Source organism: Danio rerio, chromosome 15 (genome assembly GCF_052040795.2).
Source record: "Danio rerio strain M-AB ecotype USA chromosome 15, GRCz13ab, whole genome shotgun sequence".
NCBI classification, from domain to species: domain Eukaryota; kingdom Metazoa; phylum Chordata; class Actinopteri; order Cypriniformes; family Danionidae; genus Danio; species Danio rerio.
The window spans coordinates 8,432,244-8,459,837 of NC_141035.1; the positions used below are offsets into that span (position 1 = coordinate 8,432,244).

The 27,594-nt window shown below is 38.3% G+C and overlaps 1 protein-coding gene across 3 annotated transcripts in view; it reads right to left on the reverse strand.

Annotated features, from left to right (window-relative positions):
* Positions 1-27,594, reverse strand: part of gbe1b (glucan (1,4-alpha-), branching enzyme 1b) — a 251,310-nt gene that overhangs the window by 31,190 nt on the left and 192,526 nt on the right. The window contains exons 14-16 of one of the 3 annotated variants that reach the window (XM_087283698.1): positions 24,199-24,356; positions 18,187-18,245; positions 17,158-18,092 (exon numbers count right to left, since the gene is read on the reverse strand). In XM_087283698.1, coding sequence (XP_087139824.1) covers positions 18,233-18,245; positions 24,199-24,356 — 171 coding nt within the window. In that variant the 3' untranslated portion in view covers positions 17,158-18,092; positions 18,187-18,232. Of the gene's footprint in view, positions 1-17,157; positions 18,093-18,186; positions 18,246-24,198; positions 24,357-27,594 lie in introns of those variants that run through there. The other 2 variants (XR_015509028.1, XM_087283697.1) reach the window with 2 other exon arrangements.

Consider the following 27,594-nt stretch of genomic DNA (forward strand, 5'->3'; position numbering starts at 1 on the left):
CCAAGCAGCATTCACTCCAAAGAGTTAAATTTTAGTCTCATCACAGCAGAGAATTTTGTTTCTTATAGAGTTCTTCAGATGCCTTTTGAGAAACTCCTGGTGGAGAGTGGCTTCCGTCTGGCCCCTGTACCATAAACGCCTTATTGGTGGATTGCTGCACAGATGGTTTTCCTTCTGTAAGGTTCTCCTCTCTCCAAAGAAGAATGCTGGAACTCAGCATTAAGCTAAACTTGCGATTAAGCTGCTGAAACATCTCAAAAATGACAAGTGGAAACAGAATGTACCTGAGCTCCATTTTATAGCTTCACGGCAAAGGTTACGAATACTTATGTACATGTGATTTTCCAGGTTTTTTTTATTTTTAATAAATTAGCAATAATTAAAAAAAATATTTTTTTTCACACTGTCATTATGGGGTATTGTGTGTAGAATTTTGAGGAAATAAATTAATTTTATAAATTTTGGCTGTAACATACTTAATCTGTCAATTGCGAGGTCCTGGAACAGATTGGGCTAACGGATTCGGCATTTTACCAGAGGAGGGAGAGGTATCACGGATGAAAGTTAAGAGGGTTGGGGAGTCGCAGAAGAAGGGGGTGCATATGAGGAGTGGAATTGGTAAAATGAGGTGCCGGATCAGATATCAGAGGTGCCGGATATGGATCTGGCTTGTTCCAGCAAAAATTAGGCCCTGGCAGTAACATAAAAAAGTGTGGGAAAAAGTGAAGCGCTATGAATACTTTTCAGATGCACTGTATACATAAACACAGTTCTGTCCAAACAGCGTACAAATGTTGATTTTCATCATAGGTGCCCTTTAATTTGCAACGTAAAAACAAAAAAACACAAAAAACAGAAATCACAAAAAAGTCCAAAAATAAACAAGACAAATCTACATATAGTTCCTTTCCTCAAAGAAGGCAGGAATATGCCAAAAAGAAAACAAAAACAAAAGAAACAAACTAAAGCACCAAATGTAGATGTGTCTACCTCATCCAACGTTTCCTTACAGCAGGTGTAAAGGGGGTCACAGAAGTGAACTTGTGTCCACTTTCTAGGAGTTGGTCTCCTCGTCAGAATGCAGAGCTGCACCGCAAGTCAACAGCACTGATTGCTTTGAGCTCCTCCGAGACAATGACACACATTTGTCCCATATAAACATGCTCACCCAAACCGACGAGGCTCCACATCAACAATTCCAGGCAGAATTATTTATCCATTTCAAAATATTAATAATGTATTCCATCAAAAACTGTTTCAAACAACACCAAACGTGCACGCATACAATTCCACTCTGTCTGTGCTACACTGACTAAATTAAATATTAAAAAAAGTAATTGCCTAGACTCATGACCGGAATATGAAATATCTTTGACAGAGAGCATAAAATAATAATGAAGACACATTTCGGGGGAAAACTGGAAATCTATTTCATGCTTTTGTGTTTTAAGTTTTAGGTAATGCAGCCAACAAAGCATCCAGACGTTTTGGAAAATTGAGTTTAGGTGCAGAACATCTGAATTACCACATACTGTATAGTTCCATAGGTTGTTTTTCATGATTTAGATTTATTATATGTATTAACTCAAGCAAATGCTTTAGATAACTAAACTTGATTTGTGCAATTTACTAAAGACAACATGAAACACTTGAAACTTCCATTAAATAATAAAGGTTTTAAGGAAAACACTTATTACTAGAAAAAAATGTAGGATTGATAGTGGTTTATATTCATTTGCAGAGACTACATGGCTACACTATTACCAAAGAAAAGCTGAAAGTTGTTGCAGTTTAAAAAATTATAAAAATTTTTAAATAATGCCCATAAATAATATGCACTGGTTTGAGTCGAGCGCAATAAGATCAGCATCATTTATTAAAATAAATAGCAAAAAAAGATGCTAGGTAAATGTTAAGTAATAGAAGCAAGGACAAACAAATGAACAACTAACAGCAAACTATATCCATGCAATCACTGGCCAATTTATTAGGTACACCTTACTAGTACTGGGTTGGACCCCCTGTTGCCTTAATCCTTGGTAACAGATTTAACAAGGTACTGGAAATTTTCCTCAGAGATTTTGGTCTATATTGACATGATGGCATCTTGTAGTTGCTGCAGATTTGTTGGCTGCACATCCATTAGGCTTATCTCCCTTTCCACCACATCCCAAATGTGCTCTATTCGATTGAGGATCTGGTGACTGTGGAGGCCAATTAAGTACAATGAAAGCATTATCATGTCAAAGAAACCAGTCTGAGATGATTCTTGCTTTATGACATGTGGCTTATCCTGCTGGAAGTAGCCATCAGAAAATGGGTACACTATGGTCATGGATGGACATGGTCAGCAACAATACTCAAGTTCTGTAGGTTGTGGCGTTGACACAATGCTCAATTGGTACTTTCTTTGTACCAAAGTGTGCCAAGAAAATATCCCCCACACAATTACACCACCACCATCAGCCTGAACTGTTAATACAAGGCAGGATAAATCCAGTGTTTTCATGTTATTGATGCCAAACTCTGACCCTACCATCCGAATATTGCAGCAGAAATTGAGACTCATCAGACCAGGCAATGTTTTTCCAATATTCTATTGTCCAATTCTGATGAGCCTGTGTGAATTGTAGCCTCAGTTTCCTGTTCATAGCAGACAGGAGTGGCACCCAGTGTGGTCTTCTGCTGCTGTAGCCTCTCCGATTAAAGCTTTGATGTGTTGTGCATTCAGGGTGCTCTTCTGCATACCTCGGTTGTAACGAGTGCTTATTTGAGTTACTGTTGCCTTCTATCAGCTCGAACCAGTCTGGCCATTTTCCTCTAAACTCTGGCATCAACAAGGCCTGTGCGTCCATAGAACTGCCGCTCACTGGATATTTTCTCTTTTTTGGAAAAATTCTTTGTAAACACTAGGGAAGGGATGATTGTGCATGAAATTCTCAGTAGATCAGCAGTTTCTGAAATACTCAGACCAGCCCGTCTGGCACCAACAACCATGCCACACTCAAAGTCACTTCAATCACCTTTCTTCCCCATTCTGATGCTCTGTTTGAACTACAGCAGATCGTCTTGACCATGTCTACATGTCTAAAGCTGCGGTCACACTAGAGTTTGATAACGCAAAATTCTGTCGTGCGGTGCTGCAAAAAGGGGCAGGAATAAACAAGATTATTAGGCATTAAAAAAGCGAGCAATTTCTTCATGTTAGGTCATGGTCTACAGTAGGTCTACAGTTAGGTCATGTTTTGATCCTCGGTTGGTCTCATGCAGTCAAATGATGCGATTTCGCAGGTCAGAGTTCATCAAGCTTGAACTTTGCACAGCAGCAACCTGCAAAACGTAACGCATGACCCTGCGTTTCCGGTCTGACACATTCGCGTGCGTATGAATGGAAGTCTAACGTATAAACGGAAGTCTATGGTGTGACCGCAGCTAAATGCATTGAGTTGCATGTGATTGGCTGATTAGAAAATTGCGCTAACAAGCAGTTGGACAGGTGTCGTTGCATAAATCGTATGCTTAATAAGTTTGCGCTGTGGCGAGGAAAATAAATGAATGAATAAATAATAGTTTGGTCAGTATTAAATAAATTAAAGTTGTATCATCAACAACTATTATTATTTTCAGAGTTATTGAAGTACGTTTGAAAAATGTTTTACATTTCTTGTTATTGAGAGTGTTGATTACTATTTTTTATTAGTTTTTGTGATTTTTAGTAAACTTAACTTGCATTTCTTCAAACTGTATTCCACAGAGAAAAAGAGCTTCTGACTCAAAACCAGCTTAAACCCACTGTTAAATGTTTCACCATATGGAGTATATGCTGTACTTCAACAGGAACTAAATAAAAAAAAAGTGTTTTGTCAAGTGACGTGCAAAACAACAAATGTAACAGCTCAGTTTACACAGTTTTCACCTTTGACGTGAAAGTAAACAACAATATTCCTGTGGCACAAGGAAAGAAAAAAGACAGCGAAGCCAGAGTCCCCAGTCTCTCCACTCTTTCTCTCTGTTTACCTCTCAGGGGTTTAAACAGTTGTGAGATGCAACAAACATGCAGACAGGCGTCTAATTGGCTGCTTGAATAATCACCTCCTTTCCCCATGGGCTCACAGAGGGTCTTGGTGTTATCCTCAAACGCTCTCTTACTCTCGCCCCGAGCTCGAGCACACTTGGCTTTTACTGCCAGCTTGCTGGCTTTGATAGCGATGATTAAAAAGAAGTGTTGCTTGGCGTATTGTTGCCCCCCTCACTCCTTCATACTCCTATTTGCATTGAATTCTCTCACCGATAGAACAAACTTCCTTTGTTATGGATATTTTGGAGATGTTATTAAGAGAGCGTGAGAGAATTTTTATTATTTTTTTTCCTGTCAGAGAATTAATTGGGGCTTCATGTAAGTTGCTTACTGTCAGTATTTATATAAAAAGTAAAGCATGCAAAGTACAAAGTTCTCCTGAAGTGCAGGTACCACCTTAGATTTGTGTGTTAAGCAAAGTCCATTGTGCTTATTTGCATGCTAAATTACATAACTACCTCAGAGTATCAACTACAAGCTAAATGCTAATTAGCAACAAACGCTAGCTGCACAAAGCAAAAAATATGCCTCTCTGAGCTTCAAATAACCTACAAAACACAAATCTCAAAATGTTCCAGCTGAAATAAACACTACATAAAAGGTTTTCTTTTTTAGGACCCAAGCACTGCAATTAAACTAATTATTAGCTCCATAAGCGGAGATTGATTTGCATTATTGCTAATAACGTTAAATTTAAAGGTCGTTATGCTATTTTTATGAGATGAAATATAATGTTCAGGCATCTGAAGAATGTGTCTGTATATTTCTTCATCATACACTACTCACAATAGGTTAGGGATATTGTTACTTACATAAATGCTTTTCTTATTTGCTCTGAATTTATTGAAATCAGTAAAAGTTTATTTTGATATTCCTAACAATGTATGAGAAGAAACTCAATTTAAATTCATTTACTATTTATACCTCCCAAAATTTAGAAAAGCATAGCCCAAAATAACAAAAAACAACAATCTCAGAAGGAAGTGTTTCCAACCATTTGCCGCAATGACAGCTTGACAGCTATGTCTCATGCCCCTCACTTTAGCCTCATGATGTTATTCTGAAGCAATGCTCTCCACTTTCCACAAGTGCTACACACAGTTCTGCCAGGGGGTGGGGTACGATCATCTAGTCTCTGCTTCAACTGGTCCTAAATGTGCTCTATGAAGTTCAGGTCAGGGGACATTAAGATCATACCATATGAGGCACTCCAGCTTCCTGAAGTCAAGCTGTGACAATTCTGCCACGATGTGGTGGAGCATTACCATCTATGAACAGAAATTTAGGGATGTGCTGGCAGAATTGGGGTATGATGATGTGTTCTATGATGTCACTGAGGTAAGAACATGCAGTGACTGGGTCATCTACAATAACTAAATAATTTTTGTGCTGACTGATGATGCTTGCCGAGACTGTTGCACCTCCTCCCCCAAAGCCAACCCTGGGGACCATGTTGACCTCAGTGTATCGCTTACTTCGCATTTTCCAGCAACACTAACTAACGTCATTTCTGTGAAAAATTACCTGACACTCATCAGTAAATAGGACGGTAGACCACAAGTCAATGGTCTTGTGCCCACTGCAAACATTCACAGTGTTGTCTTGGTGAAAGTGGTGTCACCTGCAACTGTCATCTGTCATTCAAGCCAAAGTGGTGAAATCATTGCGTATGTTTTGTTGGGAAATCCTCGTACCCCTCACATCTTGTAAATGGGCCTGCAGCTGAGTGGCAGTTACCTTAGACACTAGTCATTGTTGCAGTCTATCACTTGTGGTGCTCCATTCCTGGGTCTGTCATGAACACTGCCAGTCTTGGTGCAAGTCTGCTGAACGTCACCAAGTTCACGAGCAACATCTTGGACAGGTGGTGTTGCTTGTTTGTTAAGTGACGTTGTGCATTCATGTCTGTTTGAATGATGAACTTGGAATGACTTACTGACAATGCCAGCTTTTTATACCCAAAGAATGTTAAAAATTGATACCACATTAAAAAAGGTTTTCCTTTGGCGTTGGCCCCAATATAAGGCACACCTGTACCTGTGAATGCTATCTTACTGTATAAGTTGCTAAAACTCGCTCATTTAAAGGCAGGAACCGGTGGACATTCGACAACTTTTATCAAAAGGTAAACAAAAAAACAACAGTTTTCATCTGGAGCTCCTTTATGAGACTCGACACGTGTAAACACTCGCTCCAACAGGTCCCACCCACTCGCTTTCAGTCCCACCTAAACTGGCCACAGTTACAAAGCCAACCAGTCACAGAGCTTGCGCTATGCATCGTTGCAACGTGTAGTTACTTATTTTAAGAGGTGTGCTTTAGCATCTGTGTCAGCCACAATGAGGACTATGCGACTGTGTGAAGACTTCGCAGGAGCATCCACGTGCGCTTCACGCAGAAGTATAAATCAGCTGAAACTGTTACTTACAACGGAGGGATTTGCTTATTCAAACATGTCTGATAATCTAATAATCCATTCAATTTGCAAATATTTGATAAATGCAGCAAAAATACAGCCAGCTTCAGTAGTTCCAGTCTATTTAATTATATTATACCTTTTTGGCTAAAAATAAAAACTGGTCTCCTTAAATGCAAATTACAGTCAGCCAGTGTGTTTCTTTTTGACCTGAATTATTTACTTGGGTATGTCACTTTAGTGTTTGTTCTCGTGCTCTGATTCATTGCTGAATTACCAATCAGAGTGCTCTCTTCAGCTGATGCCAATTCTACATCATCAATTGAACCAACACAATTCACGTTTAAACCAACAATCCAAACTGACACTGAGTGATGGGTGACCATCAGCTTAGTGTGTCCTAACCTTAAAGAGCTGGGGAAGAAATTATAGGTATAAGTATATTAGATGTGTAATACCACATCTCTTGGACAAGAAGACAACACACTAGTAGCAAAACATGTTCCATTCCCCTTGGGCAGAAATTAATTATATTTAATCCATTTAAAATGTATTTTCCCGGAAAAAATCAGGTTAACAATTGAGGCATTCGAGGGAGTTCAGGAATTGTGTTTAATAGCCAAGAATCAAGTTGGTAGGAGTGTAAACTGGTGCAGGTGTCTTTTAAAGCAGTGGTAATTGTAACATTACAGTCCGGAGGTGAAATTCCATTGTGACCCCTAAAAGGGTCTGAGTTTGTTCTACGTGAGTTTATGACCCCTGGTGCTAGCAAGTCCGCCGGTGAAAGTCATTCTGTGACATCTTATCTATCAAGATGCTGGCCAGGAGTGGCAGTATTTCTGTTTGACAGCTTCATTCACAATGTTCTTAACCATGCACCTCATACCATTACTTGCTACTAGGTAATGATGGGCAAACAGAAAGCTCTGCCCCTACTCAATATACCATTTCCATTGAAAGTAAATCAATAATACTGAAAATGAAGTCTCAGCTATGTCCTGTTCACTCTGCCTTTAAAACGCACTCTTTCTCAGATCCTCAGCTCAAATAAAGTTTGATCATTCACATGTAATCTAGCAAGCTAATTTCATTCAAAGGTCCTTACAAATGACTTGCCAATGTTCTACAGTTCATTGAACGCAACAGAGAGCAACATCCAATTGCATGCCATTCAAGCACTGTAATGTGACACCTGAACTACAACTTTGACCTTGTTTACTGCTGACCTTGTGAAGAACAGCCACTGATTAGCAGACAATTTGCTTGACTATTATCATTAGCACCAAAACTGACAGATGGAAGACATCAAACTCATACTGTGACAATCACCCTGCTGAAACAAACTGCTTAGTTTAACCCCTGTGGTTCTGTATGCCTCACTCTGAACAGGATTTGAAATTGTGCAAACAACCACACAAAAGACTGCGGTCTCTAGAACCAGCCATCAGTAGGATTCTTGAGGTCAGAGGCGGTTAACAAGTATAAGTCTTACAAGTACACTAACCCAGAAAACTTCACTAGTATTTAAGTCAATATAACCCCTACACTTCTACTCATCCCACTCCAAGCAGGATTTAAATCACTATTGAACAAATGGACAAGGACGCCAATGACCTCAATTGGTTTAATGTCTCTGGTGCACCTTTGAAGGCCAGGGGAGCAAGGATTACTTAAGGCTGATTTATACTTCTGCGTCAAACACCGGCGTATGCTACGGCGCTGACGCATAGCCCATCGCCGTGGCCGTCGCCGTCACTGACGTGCACCTCTCAAAAATTGTAACTACACGTCGCAACAACGCGTAGCGCAAGCTCTGTGATTGGTCGGCTTGCTAGCGCCGACGAGTCTGGGCGGGACCGAGAGCCGCGCGAATGGCGCGAGCGATTGTTTACAAGTGTGGAGTCCCGTGAAGGAGCTCCGGATGAAAAGTTTTGTTCTGTGTTTACCTCATGGTTAAAGTTGTTGCACGTCCGCCGGTTCCTGCCTCAAAATGAGCGAGTTTGAGTCACTTGTACATCCAGGAAGTGTTTAGAATAGCAAAACAGAAGCGAAGAAACTCGACACAGAGGAACATTTACACCGCACTGCCCACTAGCGTTTCGGAAGTGTTAATGCAGACCAACGGAGACAGCACGCAGAAGTATAAATGCACAGCCACGCGCGTTGCCTGCGCCGTGAGTTGCGCCGGTCACTTGACGCAGAAGTATAAACCAGGCTTTAGTCCAGGGGTTCCCAAACTTTTTAGTTTGCGACCCCCAAAATAACAATTCCAGTGACTCGCGACCCCCAATATTCTCTGAGGTGGTTGTAAACATACAAATGTTGCACACAACTGTGCACACACACCAGTAGTAACTATATAAACAGGTTTATTGAAAACAAAACAGTGCTACAGTTTTTATAGTAACTATTCATTTGTTTAATTTAATATTACCCTCACTTTATGAAAATTGTGGGCTCGATGTTTATTGCTCAAGCTTCTTAGTTTAATTTTGGACACCAACACTTGGAGTCCTCTATGTTCTGTCATGGTCTTTAAGTTTAATGTATGTGAGTGGCGTGAATGTGTCAAAGTTTAACATTGTGCCGTTTAATCAGAGCCAAAATTAAAAAAATACTGTTATTATTTATTCACCTTCATGGTATACCAATTCCCAGAGATCTTTGTTTATCTTCTGAACACAAAATAAGATATTTTAGATAAAATCCGAGAGTTCTCTCATCCTTTATAGATAGCAATAGTCCAGAAACATTTAAAGTCCTGAAAAGGTACCAAAAACATTGTCAAAACATTCCATGTGACTTCAGTTTAGATGACTTCAAAAACCTGTTAACATTTATATTGTCTAAACTTTTGGAAACACTGGACAAGGATGAACTCTTCTGATTGCATGTGTTGAGCACCAATATTCGTGCACATTATTAAATGCCAAACACTTTTAAAGGATTGTCATTTGAAGGTATACTTCGGAATTTAAGGTGCATTAGTGAAATTGCAGTAAAATTGAGCAGGCTAAAACGATCAACTCTCTACTGTCAATATTAAACCAGCAATAAAGGACAATTCATGCACAAGCAAGGTCTCTTTAAGGCATAGGTCTAAAACGTATTTACTGGAGTGCCGCAGCTCTACACAGTTTTGCTCCAACCCTAATCAAACACAGCCGATCCAACTAATCAAAGTGTTCAAGACTACTAGAGACTATAAAGCAGGTGTGAGTTGGAGGTGGTTAGAGCTAAAGTATGTAGAGCTGTGGCCCTCCAGGATTCGAGTCCTTTAACTCAGTGATCATCTTTGAAATGCCTCTCGTGTATGCAAGTTCCTATCTCTTTGAATGGGAAAACATCAAATTCACAAAACTGTTGGCCAAACTTAATGTTAAATTTCATATTCGGAAGCACCAGTAAAATTGAACAAGTTTTTTCTTAAATTTTTTTAATAAATGTAAGAATCATGAATCAATGATAATTCTTTTTAGGTTGTCCAAGCAAATGTGTATGAGTATTATGGCTGTTTCAGAAGAATATCATACTGTTAATCACACATTAAATACCATACAAATCAAAACCATAGGTGTTTCACAACACTGGGCAGTGGCAGACTTTCCCTCTCAGAACTTTCTTACAGATTACAAAACCAAAGAACATTAATTTCCAAGTTTATTTGGTTTGCTTAAATGCATAGCTTTCAAGCTTTATGTAAATTTATTTCTATGTCGAGGCAAGTGTTTTCTGAGATTCTAGCATGATTGCTGACCTGAGAAGGTCGTAAGAAGTTTATAATACCAAAGCTACAAAAACTGTTGAAAAACGCACAACTGGACTGACCCCCTCTACTAGAGAACTGTCAATCTTTAGGCATCAATAGATGGCTTCTTTAATAGAAGTCAGGGCTTCCTTCAACAGTGTTCCACTTTCCCCATTCAAAACTATACAAGTGACATGTCTTGCATATTCTATAGTCTTTGGGGGAAGTCACTTTCAAACGAAGCAGCTTTGGTTAAAAGAGCAAATTCTCTCAAATGTGCTGAAAATCAGCATGAGGGAACTACCTCACCCCTCAAACAAAACTCTTAGATTGTCCAATATTGAAATGGCTGAGCAACGGAAGATGCAACTATACCTTTAGCCTTGCTATTTTCTTTAAGGGTTTTGGCTACATATACATCAGAAAATTCATCGCCTTTTTGGAAACCGATAATGTTATTATCGATGCCAACATTTTATGTTGTGGCTCAAGAGGAAGAACATTAAAATTGAAATGTAAGCAAGAAGTGCTGTGCTGCAAAACATCACTTCTTTCCCTCTGGATTCACAGACTCCACGTCTTTTTAAAACCTTAAAAAGACGTCTATTGGGAAAAGCAGAGAGAGAAAGAGCATGCTTAAGGCATAGGGATTTCTTTATAAAGAGGAAGCCAACACATTGATCAATAGCACCCATTCCCATTAGACAAGCATGAATGTCACCCAGGACCAAAGCATACGTGACAGGCAGCACAAGAAAACAGCGCGCCGCAAGAATACTAAAAGTATGTGCGCAGATGAGTGCGAATGCACAACACCCAGAACGGCTAATTCAATGTTCCCTGGCAAGCGCACCAGTGTAACAGCAGTGGCTCTCCAGCTGAAATTGGCAGTTGGAGGCTTTTAGCAATTATGTTTTTGTTAGCGCTTACAGATGCTTGTCTCTGAGGCCAGGCAGCGCTGGCGGTGAAGCACTGTAATCAGCCAAGCCTTGCTGAACAAAGGGGAGGGCCTGAGATCAAAGTCAATTTGCTCACAGGAGGAAAAATAGCAGATGAGAGGGTGATGGGTCTGAGGACGGCCGGACACACAGTCGCTGATGACCTGAAGAAAATGTGTGCATGATCATGATTGCAAAGAGGATCATGATGTTGTGGCTCTCTGCAGCAGTAATGGCAGCCTGTCCTCTGAGGGGCAAACAGGTCTCGGTACTGGGAAGGCGATTCAAAGACCAAATTTCAAAATGAAGCCTTTACGCTCTGTATCATCTCAGGAGCATCTTGTATCCGTTCTGTAGTGATTTTTGGTGAAAAATTATTGGCATATTCGGTGGGTAGACCTAAAGGGGGTCCAGAAAGGTGCTTTACACACATACAGTTGTGATTGTCAAGAGGTTTTGAGAGCTGTTTTGCCACCTGTTTCTAAAATTTACTATTGATATTCACTACATGTGGTAACATCAAATAACAAACACTATACATGAATTAAACTAAATGAATGACATAAAAAGTCAGGGGTCTAAAAATAAAAATAAATTCGATTTTACATCAATATGATTTCTAACAGGATTATCAACCTGCAAAACAATTAAATTGGGGGAAAACGATCACAAAAATAAGGACTTTCATGCATTTTACTATTATTTACGGAATGCTTCATCTAAATGGCTAAATTTTGTTATAATACTCCTTAATAGTCATTTAGAATCTTTCAATTTGCCACTATTCTTCAAACCACTAGGTTTGTTTATTATTATAAATATTTTTATGAAGTTCAGAATCAAAATAAAGATGTAGTTTTAGTTGTATATGCTTTTCTGTTCTGCTGAACACAAACAACATATTTTTATGCTTAATTTTCTTTTCAAAAGTTATTTCAAATTAGTCAAGCAAACACTTGCTCTTAATATGCCTTCTATGCATATAACATTATTTTACTACATTTCATCGATCTAGATACAAACACGCGAGTCACATATTACTGCAAGACCCAATCCCAATTCTATATTTGTAATACCACTCCTTCCTCTTGGCCATTGAAACAGCGTGCGTAGGGGATGGGACTCAAAATTTACCTATAAGAAATGAGATACCACTAAAAAACCTGTGCACGTGTTCATAAGTCATTGTGATCTCTTACTACATTCACGAATGACGACTGCTATAGTTATTCCAGTTGGTTATTTTTTGGTATTTACCTTCAGAACATCACTGAAGACATATATAATGATATTATAATGATATAATGTGGCAATAAGTTTGTAACTATACTGTGCATATGTATGTTTATGTAAACGCACGAAAACTACATTAAAATTATACCAGACACTATAAAAATGTAATTACCAGCCACTAGACTTTTCTGACAGGGTATTCCAGTGTCAGATATAAAGTATGTTACACAAATACTATGCAAGAGTTATTATTATGGATAGTATATAGTGAAATGTAGCGTTTTTGATTTTAGTGTTTTTTTTTCTCTTAAGCATGATGGTGAACCACTGCGAGTATAGGCAGATTTATATTTCTGCATCACACACACTTGTAAGGTCTGGCACCAGTGTTTCCATCTATTTTCCAAAAAAAAAAAAAAAAAAGAAGCTGAGCTCTGCCTAAAGAGTCACTAAATGTCACTAGATTGCGTCATATGTCAATTTGCATATAACTGATGCCATCACGTTCTACCATTTCTGTTTGTTTAAAAGCCTGTGATTAATAAAGTAGTATTTATATTTGCACTTTGCTTTATATATGCATGTCAATGTAACTAAATTTATTGCTGTTTGAATACAGTATATCAGTATAGATGTGTAGTGAATTTGCAGTAATCTCTCGGATAAAAAAAAAAAAAAAACTCTGTTCTGACTGAAACAGTCACTAAACTACTATCTGTGATTGTGAACAAGAAAAGAATAAACAGTCAAATTAAATAGTTAGAAGAATAGTTAAATAGAAGAAGCAGATCGGTTTAACTGTACAATGGAAATCACAATCCCGGTGCTGAATCATTTGCCATCGGTACACAGAAGAGTTATCTGCTCTCAGGCTGCAGGTGAAAGAGACTGCTTTACAAGGACTGAGCAACCTATCAGTGCTCTGAGGCGGGGGAGAGGCTGACAGCATCACAGCTCGTTGAGAAGAGTAGGGACAGTACATTATGGGCACATTAGAGTTTATAAAAATCTCCAGTAATGCACAAAAAATTAGCTAGATTTGTCGCTAATTGGTTTTTTGAAAATTTGTCGCTTTTGTCGCTTTGAAAAGTTGCTAAGTTGGAAACACTGTATGGCGCAGCCTCCAAATGATCGCACAAGGAGGATGGAGAGAATTCCTGGTGGGCCAGTCCATTTTTTGGCCGTGAGAGCCGGTGTCCCTAGTTGCCTGCACTCACAGTATTTGCACTTTTTTTATTAATTAATTTACTTACTTATTTGACCATAACCTCGCTCTTTTTATTCATTATTTTACTGCTACTCCACTTTTTTTATTCATTTTCTCACAGCCCCATAAGCAGAATGCAGCCTGCAGGTTAATGATGATATATCATTATCATTCGACTCCGCAACAGCGGCAGCTTGCTCATCAGCAAATTAATTTGTTAGAGATATGCGAGAGATTAAATATAATAATAATAATAACAACAATAATAATAATAATAATAAGCGCAAAGGTGGTGCTGAAAAGGTCAAAATAAAAAAAAAGCTAAGTACATTTTTCATTTAAACAGCAGCAGCGAAAGTTCAACAACACATGAAGACAGTGACGGATTTAGGCATGGGCAGTATGGGGCGATCGACCAGGACGGCATATCTCTAAAACCTTCTCCCCATTTCATTTCAAGGTTTGGATATTTATGAGAAGTGATTCTTACAAAAATATATATTCTGATACTGTTAATCATTACATTGTGTTAACTGTTCAAATAAATCTCACTGAAGTACTGAATTGGAAATGACGTTATTTTAATATAGTCAGTCATGAACTGAAGTGGGTCGGTCTATGTCTTAAAACTCCAGGGTTGAAAAGAAGTCCCACTTTGGCCCTGCGCTGACCCTAATGTGCATCTCTCAAAAATATTTAACAACGTCAAGACAAAGCGTAGGATAAGCTCTGTGATTGGTTGGCTTGGTAGCAGTGATGAACATGCGCAGGGCTGAGAGCCACAGGAGAAGAGCAAGTCCGATTGAGCGAATGTTTAAGTGTTGAATTCCAAGGAGAAGATGAAAACTTTTGTTTTGTGTTTACTTTATTATTAAAGTTGTTCCCATCACTGAATGAGTGAGTTTGAGGTACTTGTAGAGTATGTAGCAAAAAAACTAAAAACAAAAAAACACCTGTAAAGAAACTCATGGCTATGCACAAGGTATGCGCCGTTGGTCATGGCTATCACACAACGTAGAAGTATAATTCAGCCTTTAGAATGAACTTTCTTCATGTTAGTAAATAAATAACTTTAACTAATGGAAACAATCAAAATGTGATGTCTTATCAATTGCAATGTTTACACAAATAAATGTTCCTAATATGTCACTTCTACTAAATCAAACATTCTGATCGGATCAAAACACACTCATCTTCCATTAGAAAAATCATCCATGCGAGATTCCTGCCTTAATCATGAAGATGCACCTTTGTCCTTTGCAGTCCTTATGAGATTCATTAAGAAATCTTCTTTTAGTTATGAAGTCAATCAAGCATCTTTGAGCAGTAAAGCGTGCTGCAGTTTTGCCTGAGAACAAGCCTGTATTAAATTGAGGGAGGAATGCTGATGTGGTTAAATTATTCAGAATGGCATTCAGGTAAATGCCCCTGACAGATAATAGGAGAATGATGACCTGACACAATCACAGATGCCTGTTGGTTGGCATGCAGCGTATCAAAGACACATCAGGCCTGACAGAGAGCATTTCATGATGATACTTGAGCCAGATTTACAATACTTCATCCATCTGAATGGAGAGAAGCACCTGAAGAATGCATCTATTGAGAGAAGAGAACCAAAGATTGAGAGGAGTTAAAAACAAGGCTTTAGTGTCTGTCAAGAAGTGATGTCGACAGAATTTTAATGGCTGATGTTTGTAGTGGAGTGCTCAACTCAGGGGAAAGCTAGTCTTCTGCGTTATTTTCTGAAAAGAAAGGAGAAAATGGAAGGAACAAACTGCTCATCCTGCTGAAAGGACATTGAAGTGACTTTTTAAGGCGCTAAAGTGCTTTATCTCGCTCTTGAATCCAAATTCATGATAGCGTCCGTCCTCACTAAAGCTTTTTGGCTTATATACCTCTGGTAAAGATTGAGTTTGTTTACTAAAACATGGGTTTTGTGGCAGTCATCTGATGTGGCGTAGCCCATGCCAAAGTGTCTTTTAATGTGTAAACAGTGTAAAAAAAAGATTTTGGCTCATTTTGCACCCGCTATTGAATGAAAGTGTAAACGGCTTCAGAATGTTTTGTGCTGCAGTGTTTCAAGGACACATTTGGCCACACTGGAGCTGTGAACGCTAATGCATCCTAATGCTTTTCAGCTGCAGTGGAAGAGAAGGCTACAGCAGAAGGTTGACCAACATCGTGTTTCCATTAAACTGGAATATCATATAAAACATTTGTGAATGCAGCACAGCTCCCATCGTTCCCATCCAATGAGTCAAATTGAACAAAATCCTCGCTTCCTGATTGGCGCCAAATAGCAAGAAGAAAATTTGAATTTTCTTTGGTAAGAGGAACCACTGTGGGCTTTTTTATGTAATAAATGACTTTTGTCTCAAAAGATGAAGTTCAAAATGTAATGAATGTGTGCTGGCTTTTAGTGGTGCGAGACCACTCTTTGGGAGCACACCACTCAAGACAGTTCTGGAAGGTAATAATACTTAACAAATTTAATGACAAACTTTGAGATTTTACACAGATCAAAACTAGATTTTGATGTTGGGCAATGTGGTCACTGGTTTGAACATTAATGCCACCCCATCATATCCATTTTGTTACATGACTTGTCATATGGGGAGCAGTTTGAGAAGAGAATCCCAGACTTCTCTCTCCCCAGACACTCCCACCAGCTTCTCCCGGGGGATCCCGAGATGTTCCCTGGCCAGCCAAGAAACATAGTCCTTCCAGCGTGTTTTGGGTCTTCTCTGAGGTCTCCTCCCAGTGAGACATGTTTGAAAAACCTCCCTAGGTAGGCATCCAGGAAACATCCACGCCACCTCAGCTGGTCTACCTTAACACAGAGGAGTAGCCGCTCTACTCCGAGCTCCTCCATGGTGACAGAGCTCCTCTCATCCTACCTATAAGGATGTGCCTTGCCACCCAGTGAAGGAAACTCATTTCAACTGCTTGTATCCAAGATCTTGTAATTTTGGTCATGACCCAAAGCTCATGACCATATGTGAGAGTAGGAACATAGACTGACTGGTAACTCGAGAGCCTTGCCTTTTGGCTTTGCTTATTTTTACCCACAACGGACTGGTAGATCAACCGCATTACTGCTGCTGCTGTATCAATCTGTCTGTCAATCTCACGTTCCATCATTCCATCGCTCGTGAACAAAACCCCAAGATACTTGAATTCCCTCACCTGGGGTAAGGACTTTCCTTAAACTTGGAGTTGGCAAGCTACCTTTTTTCAGTGGAGCACCATGATTATTTAAGCAATAGTCTTAATTAAGTAAACAGTAATCTAAAAATACCCATAAGCACATACACAGACTTTTATTAATTGAATACTCTAAACTTATGGAATTTATAGAGGATGTCAAGAGCAAAGCAAGAGCAAGCTTCTATCAAATGTACTGATGCATTGAACAGAAGTTTAAGGTTGGTTATTATATGGATACTTTTGTATTACCCTTAAAAGAACATTCCACTTCTTTCAAAAATGCTTCTAAATATTAACTAAACAGTATTTTTATATTTTTTTCTATTTAAAGCTCTTTTGTAGTAACAGTCTATTACGATAGGTGGAAAACGAACAGTTGGTATTTACTCTATCGATATGGCTAGTAACTATACTTAAATTCCAGCATTAAATTAAGGAACTTTCCTGCTGTACCTGCAGCAGGCGAAATTATATTACAAAGCACTGTTACCTGAGTTACCTCAAGAACTAGATAAGCTCAGAACTAGGAATCTCTGTGTTGCAAAGCTTCTAGGTTTAACAATGCAATATAACAAGCTTGACAATTACAAGCACTGGACTGTCTAAAAGGAATCTGGCATTGAATTGTCCGAGTGGTGTAAAAATGTTCTACAAGCCATTATCAATTCAATTCAATTCAATTCAATTCAATTCAATTCAATTCAATTCAATTCAATTCAATTCAATTCAATTCAATACAATTCAATTCAATTCAATTCAACTTTATCTGTATAGCACTTTTCCAATGTAGATTTTCAAAGCAGCTTTGCATAGAACATCATAGTAAATTGAAACAGTGATAGACTAGTTTTCATTGTTTAAGTTCAGTTCAGTTTAGCTCAGTTCAGTGTGGTTTAATAGTCACTGCTGAGAGTCCAAACACGGTAGAGCAAATCCATCAATGCGCAGCTCTACAGATCCCAAACCATGCAAGCCAGTGGCGGCAGCGGCAAGGAAAAAACTTCACCAATTTGCGAAAGTAAAGAGTTACAAAACCTTGTGAGAAAGCAGGCTCAGTTGGATACGGCCATTTCTCCAATCTGGCAGTCTAAGCGCCAGAGGCTGGAGAATGTTGGACCTCAGCAAAGACTTGTCTGTCCCAGGAGCGTCACATGAATCAGTCTCATGCTTTCCACTCCTCCATGACCACCACAGCAGCTGCTCAGGATACGGCCTGGTCCAGGATTAGGGAACCTTGGGTTCATCTCTTCCCTGGTCTTGGACTGAATCAGTGGGACAAGAGTGTGTTTACCAACCTGACCATCAGTGCAAACCACTCAGACATTACTGTCAAGAACAAAAAAAGACTAGATGAACCTGCTTATAGATGGTTCAATCCAAGTGGACCACAATAGCCGGGAAATCAACAAAATATCCTGAAACACAAAAACTTGGATAGTTTTATTTGTGTTGGGAGTTCTGGGATGCAGAAAGAAAGGTTTCTACCAAAATCTGGAGCAAATCCCAGGGAAGCCAAATGTTTTTGAGTGTATAAGTTCGTGCTGTTTGGGGCTGCACATGTCATGCAAAAAGTACTCTCTAGAGAGGAAACAACAAGGACTCTGGATGATGTCCAAGAGCATATCCCCTGCCGGTCCTACACCACCCATCCCACTCAGAGCTGTAAACAAACCAGCAATTCTTTGTAGGGCAGTCAGTGGCTTGAACAAGGGGGCCAAAGACCCTGACCTCTAACGTCTGTTGCTAGAGCAATGTTTCAGGTTTAGAGGAGTGAGGTTTACCTGCACAGCACTTTACTTGCTGGACTCTGTTACTCCCGCCCCATGAGCCTCCCTCCCATGAAGGTCATGGCACCAATACAACCCCTGTCGATTCTTCACCACCTATCGCGCTCAGAGCTGGAATCAAACCAGCGATTCTCGGCATTGTACTATTATTAATATTTACTAGCGTGGATGATGTAAAAAACTAGAAGTGTTTGCCATGAAAGTCTATTATGAGAATTCCACAAATTCAACCAGACAATTTGCCTGATGTGTACATTCAGCAATATGTAAAATGAAAAAGTATGACTGCATCATTGTTGCTGTATGCAGATCCCTATGTAAATATGAAACTAAATAGTCAGGCACTCGGCAGCCAAGATGGATTTGTAGATTTTTAGTGTTCAACTGAGAAACCCTGGTTGAGTCTCAATCCCTAGCTCACGAGTAGCTTGATTAGTATAGGTCATGTACACAAATTCTGGGACTGATAAGGACAGTGATGAGTTTGATTCACTACACATTGATACACTGAGTGTGACATGAGAAAGTCCTCGTTAATCAACATCAAAACTGGAACTTATAACAGCATCAGAACTAATATTGTTCATCGCAAGATATATAATGTTGAGCTGGGATTATAGTTGACTTGTTTGACTTGTCCGAATGAGTCTCTCAGAGGACTCTGAGCTGTATGGATGCATACATACAGATAAATGTGTGTGTATGTGTGTGGGCTTTAATGAAAAAGCACTCAGGACTTATTGGGTCAGGCTTATTTAGCTCTGCTGACACAAAGTGCCACTTTCATTCGTCTTCTGTACTAATTGGACGCTCTGCTTCAGCACTCATGGCTGGAGGATGCTTATCACAACACACATATGCACACACACATACTTAAACAGTATATATGATTTTGAAAGATTCTTTATAGGTGTAACGTAATTTGAGAAAAAAACTGCTCATATGACCTTACCCTGTTATATGACCTTTTTCCTACCCCTAAACTTAACCCTCGCAGAAAATCTGTGGCAAATTTAGAATGTCAAAAGACTCTGGTAAGTATGATTTTTAAAGCATTCTGATAACAAAGAAACATTATACAATTTTCTGTCCTCATAAACCAAAGGTCTCAAACTCAATTGCTGGAGAGCCGCAGCTCTGCACAGGTTTGATCCAACCCTAATCAAACACAGCTGATCTAAATAATCAAGGTTTTCAACACTACTAGACACTAATAGATCAGCTATGTTTCATTAGGGTTGGAGCAAAACTGTGCAGAGCTGCGGCCCCCTAGAAATTGATTATGAAACCTATTTTTATTATACGTAAACCATATAAACACTCACATTAGTTTGTTTTTGTGAATTGTGGGAATATTACACAGGTTTACATTGTTTTTATACTGTACAAACTGTATTTTCTTTCCCATCCCTAAACCCTATCCATAAACCCAATCCTCACAGAAAAAAATGTGCAGTTTTACTTCTGTATGATTTTAAAGATTTTTGAGAAATAATTAATGATAATTCAACACCTATTTAAAATTTGTGTCGTGATATATCAAACACACACACACACACTTTGGCATTTGGCCGCTAGCATTCATAATCATATTATTTCTGTGTTTTCTCAGTTGTTAGCATCACACAGTCACTCTCTAGCATTTGGTTGCCATTTTACACTCCCTCCACCATCTCTAACTTCTCCTAGCTCATAGCTTATGTCTGTTTGAAGGATTAGTCAACTACATAGCAATCAGCCTTGAGTCTTTTGCATCCACATTAACTCATAATCAATTGAAATAGTTCAATAATGCTCTTAGGTTCTGTTCTCTTAGCCCCATGGGATGGTTGACATACTGCTCCTCTCCCTGCTCTGTCCATCGGGCATATAAAGTTTTTCCCAGAACAGAACCATCCCACCAATGATAACTGACACTGTAAACCACCAGACACTGTAAACCACCAGATCCTGCTATCTACGCTTGAGTCATTGGGTGTTGCAGGCACTGTTATTCAGAGGTTCAGATCTTACTTCTCTGACAGGTCATTCAGGGTGTCTTGGAAGGGAGAGGTGTCCAACCTACAGCATCTAAACACTGCGGTACCACAGGGCTCTGTTCTAGGGTCACTTCTCTTCTCCATCTACACGACATCTTTAGGATCAGTCATCCAGAAACACGGATTTTCCAACCACTGCTATGCTGATGATACCCAGCTATACCTCTTTTATCACCCTGATGATCCCTCGGTTCTGGCTCGCATCTCAGCCTGCCTGTCTCAGCCAAAACAGAAATGCCTAAGTTTCTGCTAACCCGACTCTACATCATAACTTTTCAATCCAAATGGATGGGGCAACCATTACTGCATCCAAAATGGTAAAAAAAACTTGGAGAAACGATTGATGACCAACTAAATTTCTCTGACCACATCTCTAGAACTGCTTGATCTTGCAGATTCACACTCTACAACATCAGAAAGGTCTGACCCTTTCTATGTGAACATGCAGCTCAACTCCTTGTTCAAGCTCTTGTTCTCTCCAGACTGGACTATTGCAACTCTACTAGCCGGGCTTCTAGCTAGCTAACCTCTTCAGATGCTTCAGAATGCAGCAGCACAAGTGGTCTTTAATGAAGCTAAAAGAGCACATGTCACTCAGCTACTCATCCGTTTGCACTGGCTGCCAGTTGCTGTTCGCATCAAATTCAAAGCTCTGATGTTTGCTTACAAAGCGATTTCTGGCTGCGCTCCTTCTTATCTGCTCCCACTTCTGCAGATTTATGTGCCCTCCAGAAACTTGTGTTCTGTGAATGAACATCGCCTCGAGTTTCCATCCCATGGAGGGAAAACATTCCCGAACTCTCGCATTCAATCTGCCCAGTTGGTGGAATGAACTCCCTAACTGCATCAGAACGGCAGAGTCACTCACTGTCTTCAAGAAACGACTAAAAACTCAACTATTTAGTCTTCACTTTCCTTACTAATCTGCAATTCCCTCTCTGGCTCCACCACTAACTACTACTACAAAAAAAAATACTAATGTTTTTCTTCTTGCACTTTCTTTACATACCAGAAACTTGCCAACAGCACTCATTCATTGTTGCTCTTATAGTTGTTTAAATTGCTTCCTTGTCCTCATTTGTAGGTCGCTTTGGATAAAAGCGTCTGCTAAATGACTAAATGTAAATGTAAACTGCAAGCTTAAAGAGCCCCTATAATATTTTTTTCTTTTTTTTAAATGACCTTCCATGCAGTGTGTGTCAAATAAATAAATAATGTCAGTTCAGATCTTTTGTTTGAATGCATTGGGGTGGATATGGGACATCTACAAATATGAAGTGCCAGTTCCGGTAAAACGTGAATGCGCCTTTCCCTTAAGACTAGTGGAGCGTGGTGGATCATGGGACTGATCATGACGCAAAAATGACGATCACTGAAAGATAGTGATTTGGCTGTGGAGAATAAAGGATTAAACTTCATTATTCAAAACAATGCCACAGTATAGCCAACATAGTGCTGTGTTTGTTCCTGTCAGTTTTCTGAGTTTTGATACAATAACCTGTGCTGCAATGTGGTATTCGCCATCCGTTTGCTATTAAAGGAGGCTATTTTGGGACTTTGTCAAACTTTAAAAGGGACTTTAGCCCATACATACAGACCTTTCTGGAAAACTACCGGCAATCTTCCGGAAAGGTCCGTATTTGTGAACTGGCTCTTGCAAAACCAGTAAGTTAATTTCAGCTATTTTCTGGAAAAAAAGTTGTAACATTAGCGGTAATTTGCTATAATGCTGCGCTGTGTGAAGCCAGAAGAAAGATTGCCGGAAAGAACGCACTGACATGAGACGTCTACTTTAGCCAGTCAGAATACTCAGGCGCATTTACATCCACGCTGTTAATGAAAATAAAAGCCTTTGAATATTTTTCCAGACACATTTAGCTGCTGGATGTTAGTCAGATAATGTTTCAATGTTCTTAATGCCAAATGTGTAAATAATTATCGATAAGATGCTTATGATAAGCCGTTTACCTTCAAACTCTGCTTGCGTGACGAGTCGCACTTGCCCGTGAAACAGCCGGTGATCGCCAGCAAACACACATATGTACACCTTGACAAGCAAAAATGTTTATCCATATGTTTTCACTAAAGTTGTTCACAATACTTATCCATCGACAGAGTTTGTAAAGTAGTCAAATGTTTACAAATCCAAGCAAGGCAGTTAAGGGCTTATTTCTGATTAATGATGTCAGAATTTATGGGTATCTTGAAATGGATTTCTGAATGGTCTTTTCAAGAAAAATTCCGTAACGTCCATGTCCGTGTGAACAATGCTTTTTTGAATTTTAAGGATATTCACCGGTATCACTGTGTGTAAGGACTACTTGTCAGTAACTGTTACAGTTCATAAGGACCAGTTTCTTCTCCCTCTGAATCATAACATTTAAGTGCAAATAAAATTGTTGCCTTGTTTTCTGTAGCTTTCAAAATTTGTATTTAATTGTGTGTTGAAACTTGTAATCGCTCCACACTTAGTGTGGTTTAACAGCAGTGATTAGTGCTTGTACAGATCAACTTATAAACATTTTATGCAGTGGTCCCAGAGCTAAGTTTACTCGCATGTACAAAAATTGGCACACACATCAAACATGCCAATACCTACAAAAAAGTCTGTTGGAGTGAAATCTCAAACCCAACAGGAAGTAAGATATTTTTAACTTCCTCGACCGAAAAAGTATGTTTTTATTTGTATTTTAACGGGCTTTCTAAGGATTTTTCCCAAAGGGGGTGTCCGTGGCGGCCTCACAAACTTAAATTTTCCGCATACAAACCTATAAACCTTATGTATTTTTAATCAGTGCTTGTAATTCATCTGTCAGGTTAAATCTGTATGGGGTTATTCACATATTGCGTCTAAAACCATGTTGAAAACGTGACATATGCATCTTCATTTACCAATTTAAATGCTTTACTGAATTCGTGGCCTTCTGCCATTTGTCTTTGCTATGGCAACTATCAGCTCTTCATACACACATGCAGCGCGGCCAATTTTCACTATAGTTCAACATTTGCTACTGTGTGGAATAATACTGAATGTGTGTTGTTACTCGGGGTTAGGGTTATGAGTAGAATAATATGCTGGTGTTTACCTGCATTGCTTTATTGCAATCTTGCATTGGGCTTTCACATACTTTCTGCTTATTCATATCCACGGTGGCCATTTCTCTCTGTCTCGCACTGAACCCAGTCAACCAATCACAACAGACTGGGTCATTAGACAAATTACAGCAGATTAGACTCACGTAAAAGAGGGGTCTCTGAACAAATTATATGAGAGTGGTTGGGATAATTAGCTAAAAATAAATAAACGAAAGTGATTCTGACTTAAATACATATTACATATTTAAGCTTTAGATCTTAAATGTATACATAAAACAAGAACTATACTTTACAAAAAAAATCTTCTGTTTTGAAAGATCATATATAAATCACTTGTTACTTTCCATTTCTATTCGACTGTGAAATGTCTGAGTGAACATTGGTTTCCACACCACACATTCATTCATCCTAGCTGTAGCTTCCAGTAAAAACACTCAGCTTGTGACCTGTAATCAGAGTTTAGTGAAGGATATTTCCCCGCCGGCCCCACGGCCACCCTGTAGTCGCTGTAGCTGTTGAAAGGGTGGAAGTTGAAGATGAAGATGAGGTTTGCTCTCTCGAATACGATCACCTTGTCACCCTCATGCTTGACACTGACGTATGCCTGAGGAGAGAGAAGATCAGACACTGCATAAGTGTGTGTGTGCTTTCAGCCACACATGTGCTGCATCTCCTCTAGATGAATATTGCTGAAAATCCTGCAGCTCTTCATTGCCTGTGTGTGAACTCATTGTTAATCTTCCTGGTGTTATTAAACCTTTATGCTGTAAGATGGATTTTGAGAAATGTCTTATGGAAGATTCTCAGTGCCTTGTACGTTCAGAATAAGGTTAATTTCAGAAGAGTTAAATACAGATGAATAAAAAAAATACACCAAAAAATTAAAATATTCTATAATAATAATAAAAAAGAATAAAAAAAAGAAAAATAAATCAATGAAATAAATAAATAATAAACATCAGGGATGCTCCGATCAGGATTTTTACAGCCGATACAAAGTACCAATACTAATGCTTCTAGCTTTATAATGCATTAAACACATTTTCCCTCTAAGTGTCATACTGAAGTGGAGATCTCACCTTACCTAAGAGAATAAATTAAGGATGCAGCATATGATCACTTAAACAGATCTCTTTTAATTAGTTAGTGTGGTCATGTCATGGCCAGAAGCCGCTTTACAGAAAATAATATAAAGCAGATTTAAAAATTAGAAAAATTACAAACAATGCAATATGGAAACCTTTGCAAATGATGAAAGAATAATTCAACATGTCTCAATCAAGAAAATGTTTGTAGCACATATTTGATGCTTAAGTTAAAATGTATACCTATAAATCCATTACTTTCTTACTAAAAGTAAATAAGCCTATGAACCACTGTTTATTGCATTAACCATTCATGAAAAAAAAAAAAATCATAATTTTAAAGTTTAATTTATCTAATAATTCCGGCCAGTTTTTAGTGAACTTTCAGTTGTTATATGTTAAAAGACCTAAATACATGCAAGAACCTTCAAATATTTTGTTCGTCTACAACTACTGACGAGGTTGACGCTCAATGAGTGTGGGAGGGATTTGCACTTGCAACATCTTTACTGCTTTATTCATTTAAGCCATGATTTTTATTTTGGCTATTTTAACAAATTTTTCTGGATCACGGAGCCTTTATGAATATCCGTGACACTTGCAGAGCTTGCGGGAGAGGTCATAAGTTTGGTTGAGACACTAGATAGGGGCTTTGCACATGTCACAGCACCTCAAAACACTGGAAATACAATGGTTGCCCAAGAGTCACATCAATAGACTGTATAAACAGGTCACACCTTATTTGTATGTATTTTATCTGTTGTGGAGTGAGCTCATAGATCCCACAACTCCACGCATCATTTACCTCCTCATGTGTTGAGGTTGCTGTAGGCTATAATATAGCTATAATATACCAGAGAACATGTGTGTCTTCCTCTTGCTTGTAAACTCATGAACAAACCCCCTGTGATCGGTTCATGAGATTGGCCAAATTGGCAAGGACCGATCGAGTCATTAAATGGGATTATCAGCTGATACCAGTCTTCAGCCAATCAATCAAAACTTGTCTGTTCATTCATACATTTTTTCCAATTCATTTCGGCGTCACCATGCTCCCACAGAGCAGCTCTAATTAACATTTATTAATAGGAATTTACAATATTTCATACTATTACCATTTAATAGTTTAAACACACATTAGGGTTGTAACAATATACCGGTATGACGGTTTACCACGATTTGAACGTGCACGATTATCATACCATGAACAATTGCATATCAACGGTTTTAACCCTTAAAGACCGAGACAGCCGCCCGCGGCTAAAAATAAGTATTGCTCTTAAATGTTTAATAACTTTTGATCCGCTGATCCGATTCATACAATTCAAAGATTGGCATAAAGAAGAGAATCTCAGCTTTCCAGTGCCGTATCACATAACATTCGCGGACTTCCTTTTATTTATTTTTTTTTTTTTTTTTATTGACCTCAATAACAAACATACAAAATTCAACAATTTACACAAAAGAACACAATGACAATAACAGATCAGGATAAACAATATAAACTTTAAAAATTAAATAAAAAAAGAAACAAAAGGGAGAAAAAATAAATAAATAAATAAAATTAAACATACATAACACAAATACAGCAAGAGGAAAGGAGGACTTATGTAACCGTGCTGTTTCCAAAATATTTATCATAAAGAACTAAAAATCTATCACTTTTCTTATTATTAACTAATCTAAGAGATTTAATAAAAACATCAATTTCTATTAAAAAATGTGAAAAAGAAGGCTGCGAACAGGAGAATTTTTGTTTATGGATAAAATATTTTCCATACAAAATAAAAAAGTCAATAATGTAATTCTCTGATATATCAGCCCCACCTCCATAATAACAAACGACATCCTGAAGATGAAAGGGTCTGGAAGAAGCAATGTGGTTACCTATATGGAGATATAAGTTTTTCCAAAAGTTTTTTGTACTTTCACATTGAAAAAATATGTGAATCAGCGTTTCGTCTTCACTCTTACAAAATGTGCATAAACTGTCAATCTCCAAATACTTTGCCAAAGTACCGTTTACTGGGTATATTTTATGAAGAATTTTGAAATGAACCTCTTTTGTTTTATTGGAAATGCAGTACTTATGAGGTAATAGCCAGGCTTTTTTCCAGTCTGTTGTGTCAAGGAAAGATGCCCAGTAAAATTTGCCTTTAGGAACATTATATTTTTTATTTTGAAAAATTTGTCGAATATATTTATTATTACATTTGTTGTCAAATAGACTAATTCCATTTAAAATCAGCTCTGGTTCTTTAATAACATTTTCATTAAACATTAAATGAGATTTTATAAGTTGAATTAGGCCTAACGGAATTGCTTTTTGCACAGAATTAAATTCTTTAAAAGGTAATGGAAAATTATTATTAGACATAAATTGTTCATAAGACAAAAAGTTGCCGGACTTATCAAAAATTGAGAGAATTCCAATTATATTTCGGTTAAACCATGTGGATAGAAAAATAGATTTATTTCTAATTCTAATATCAGAGTTGTTCCATAAAAAGCATTTATGTGGTGAGAAATTGTGGGAATAACACAATTTCCAGGAAAGAAGGACCTGCTGGTGAAATTTTGACAGTGCAATTGGCAATTTATTTGGTAGATAATTACATTTTAAAATAAAAGGAAGACCTCCAATTTTTGTGAAAATAGAGTTTGGAATAAAAAACCATATAGAGTTGGGGTCTTTTAAGCATCTTTTAATACAATTTATTCTAAAAGTGTTTACTATGTCCTCAAAGTCAATCACTT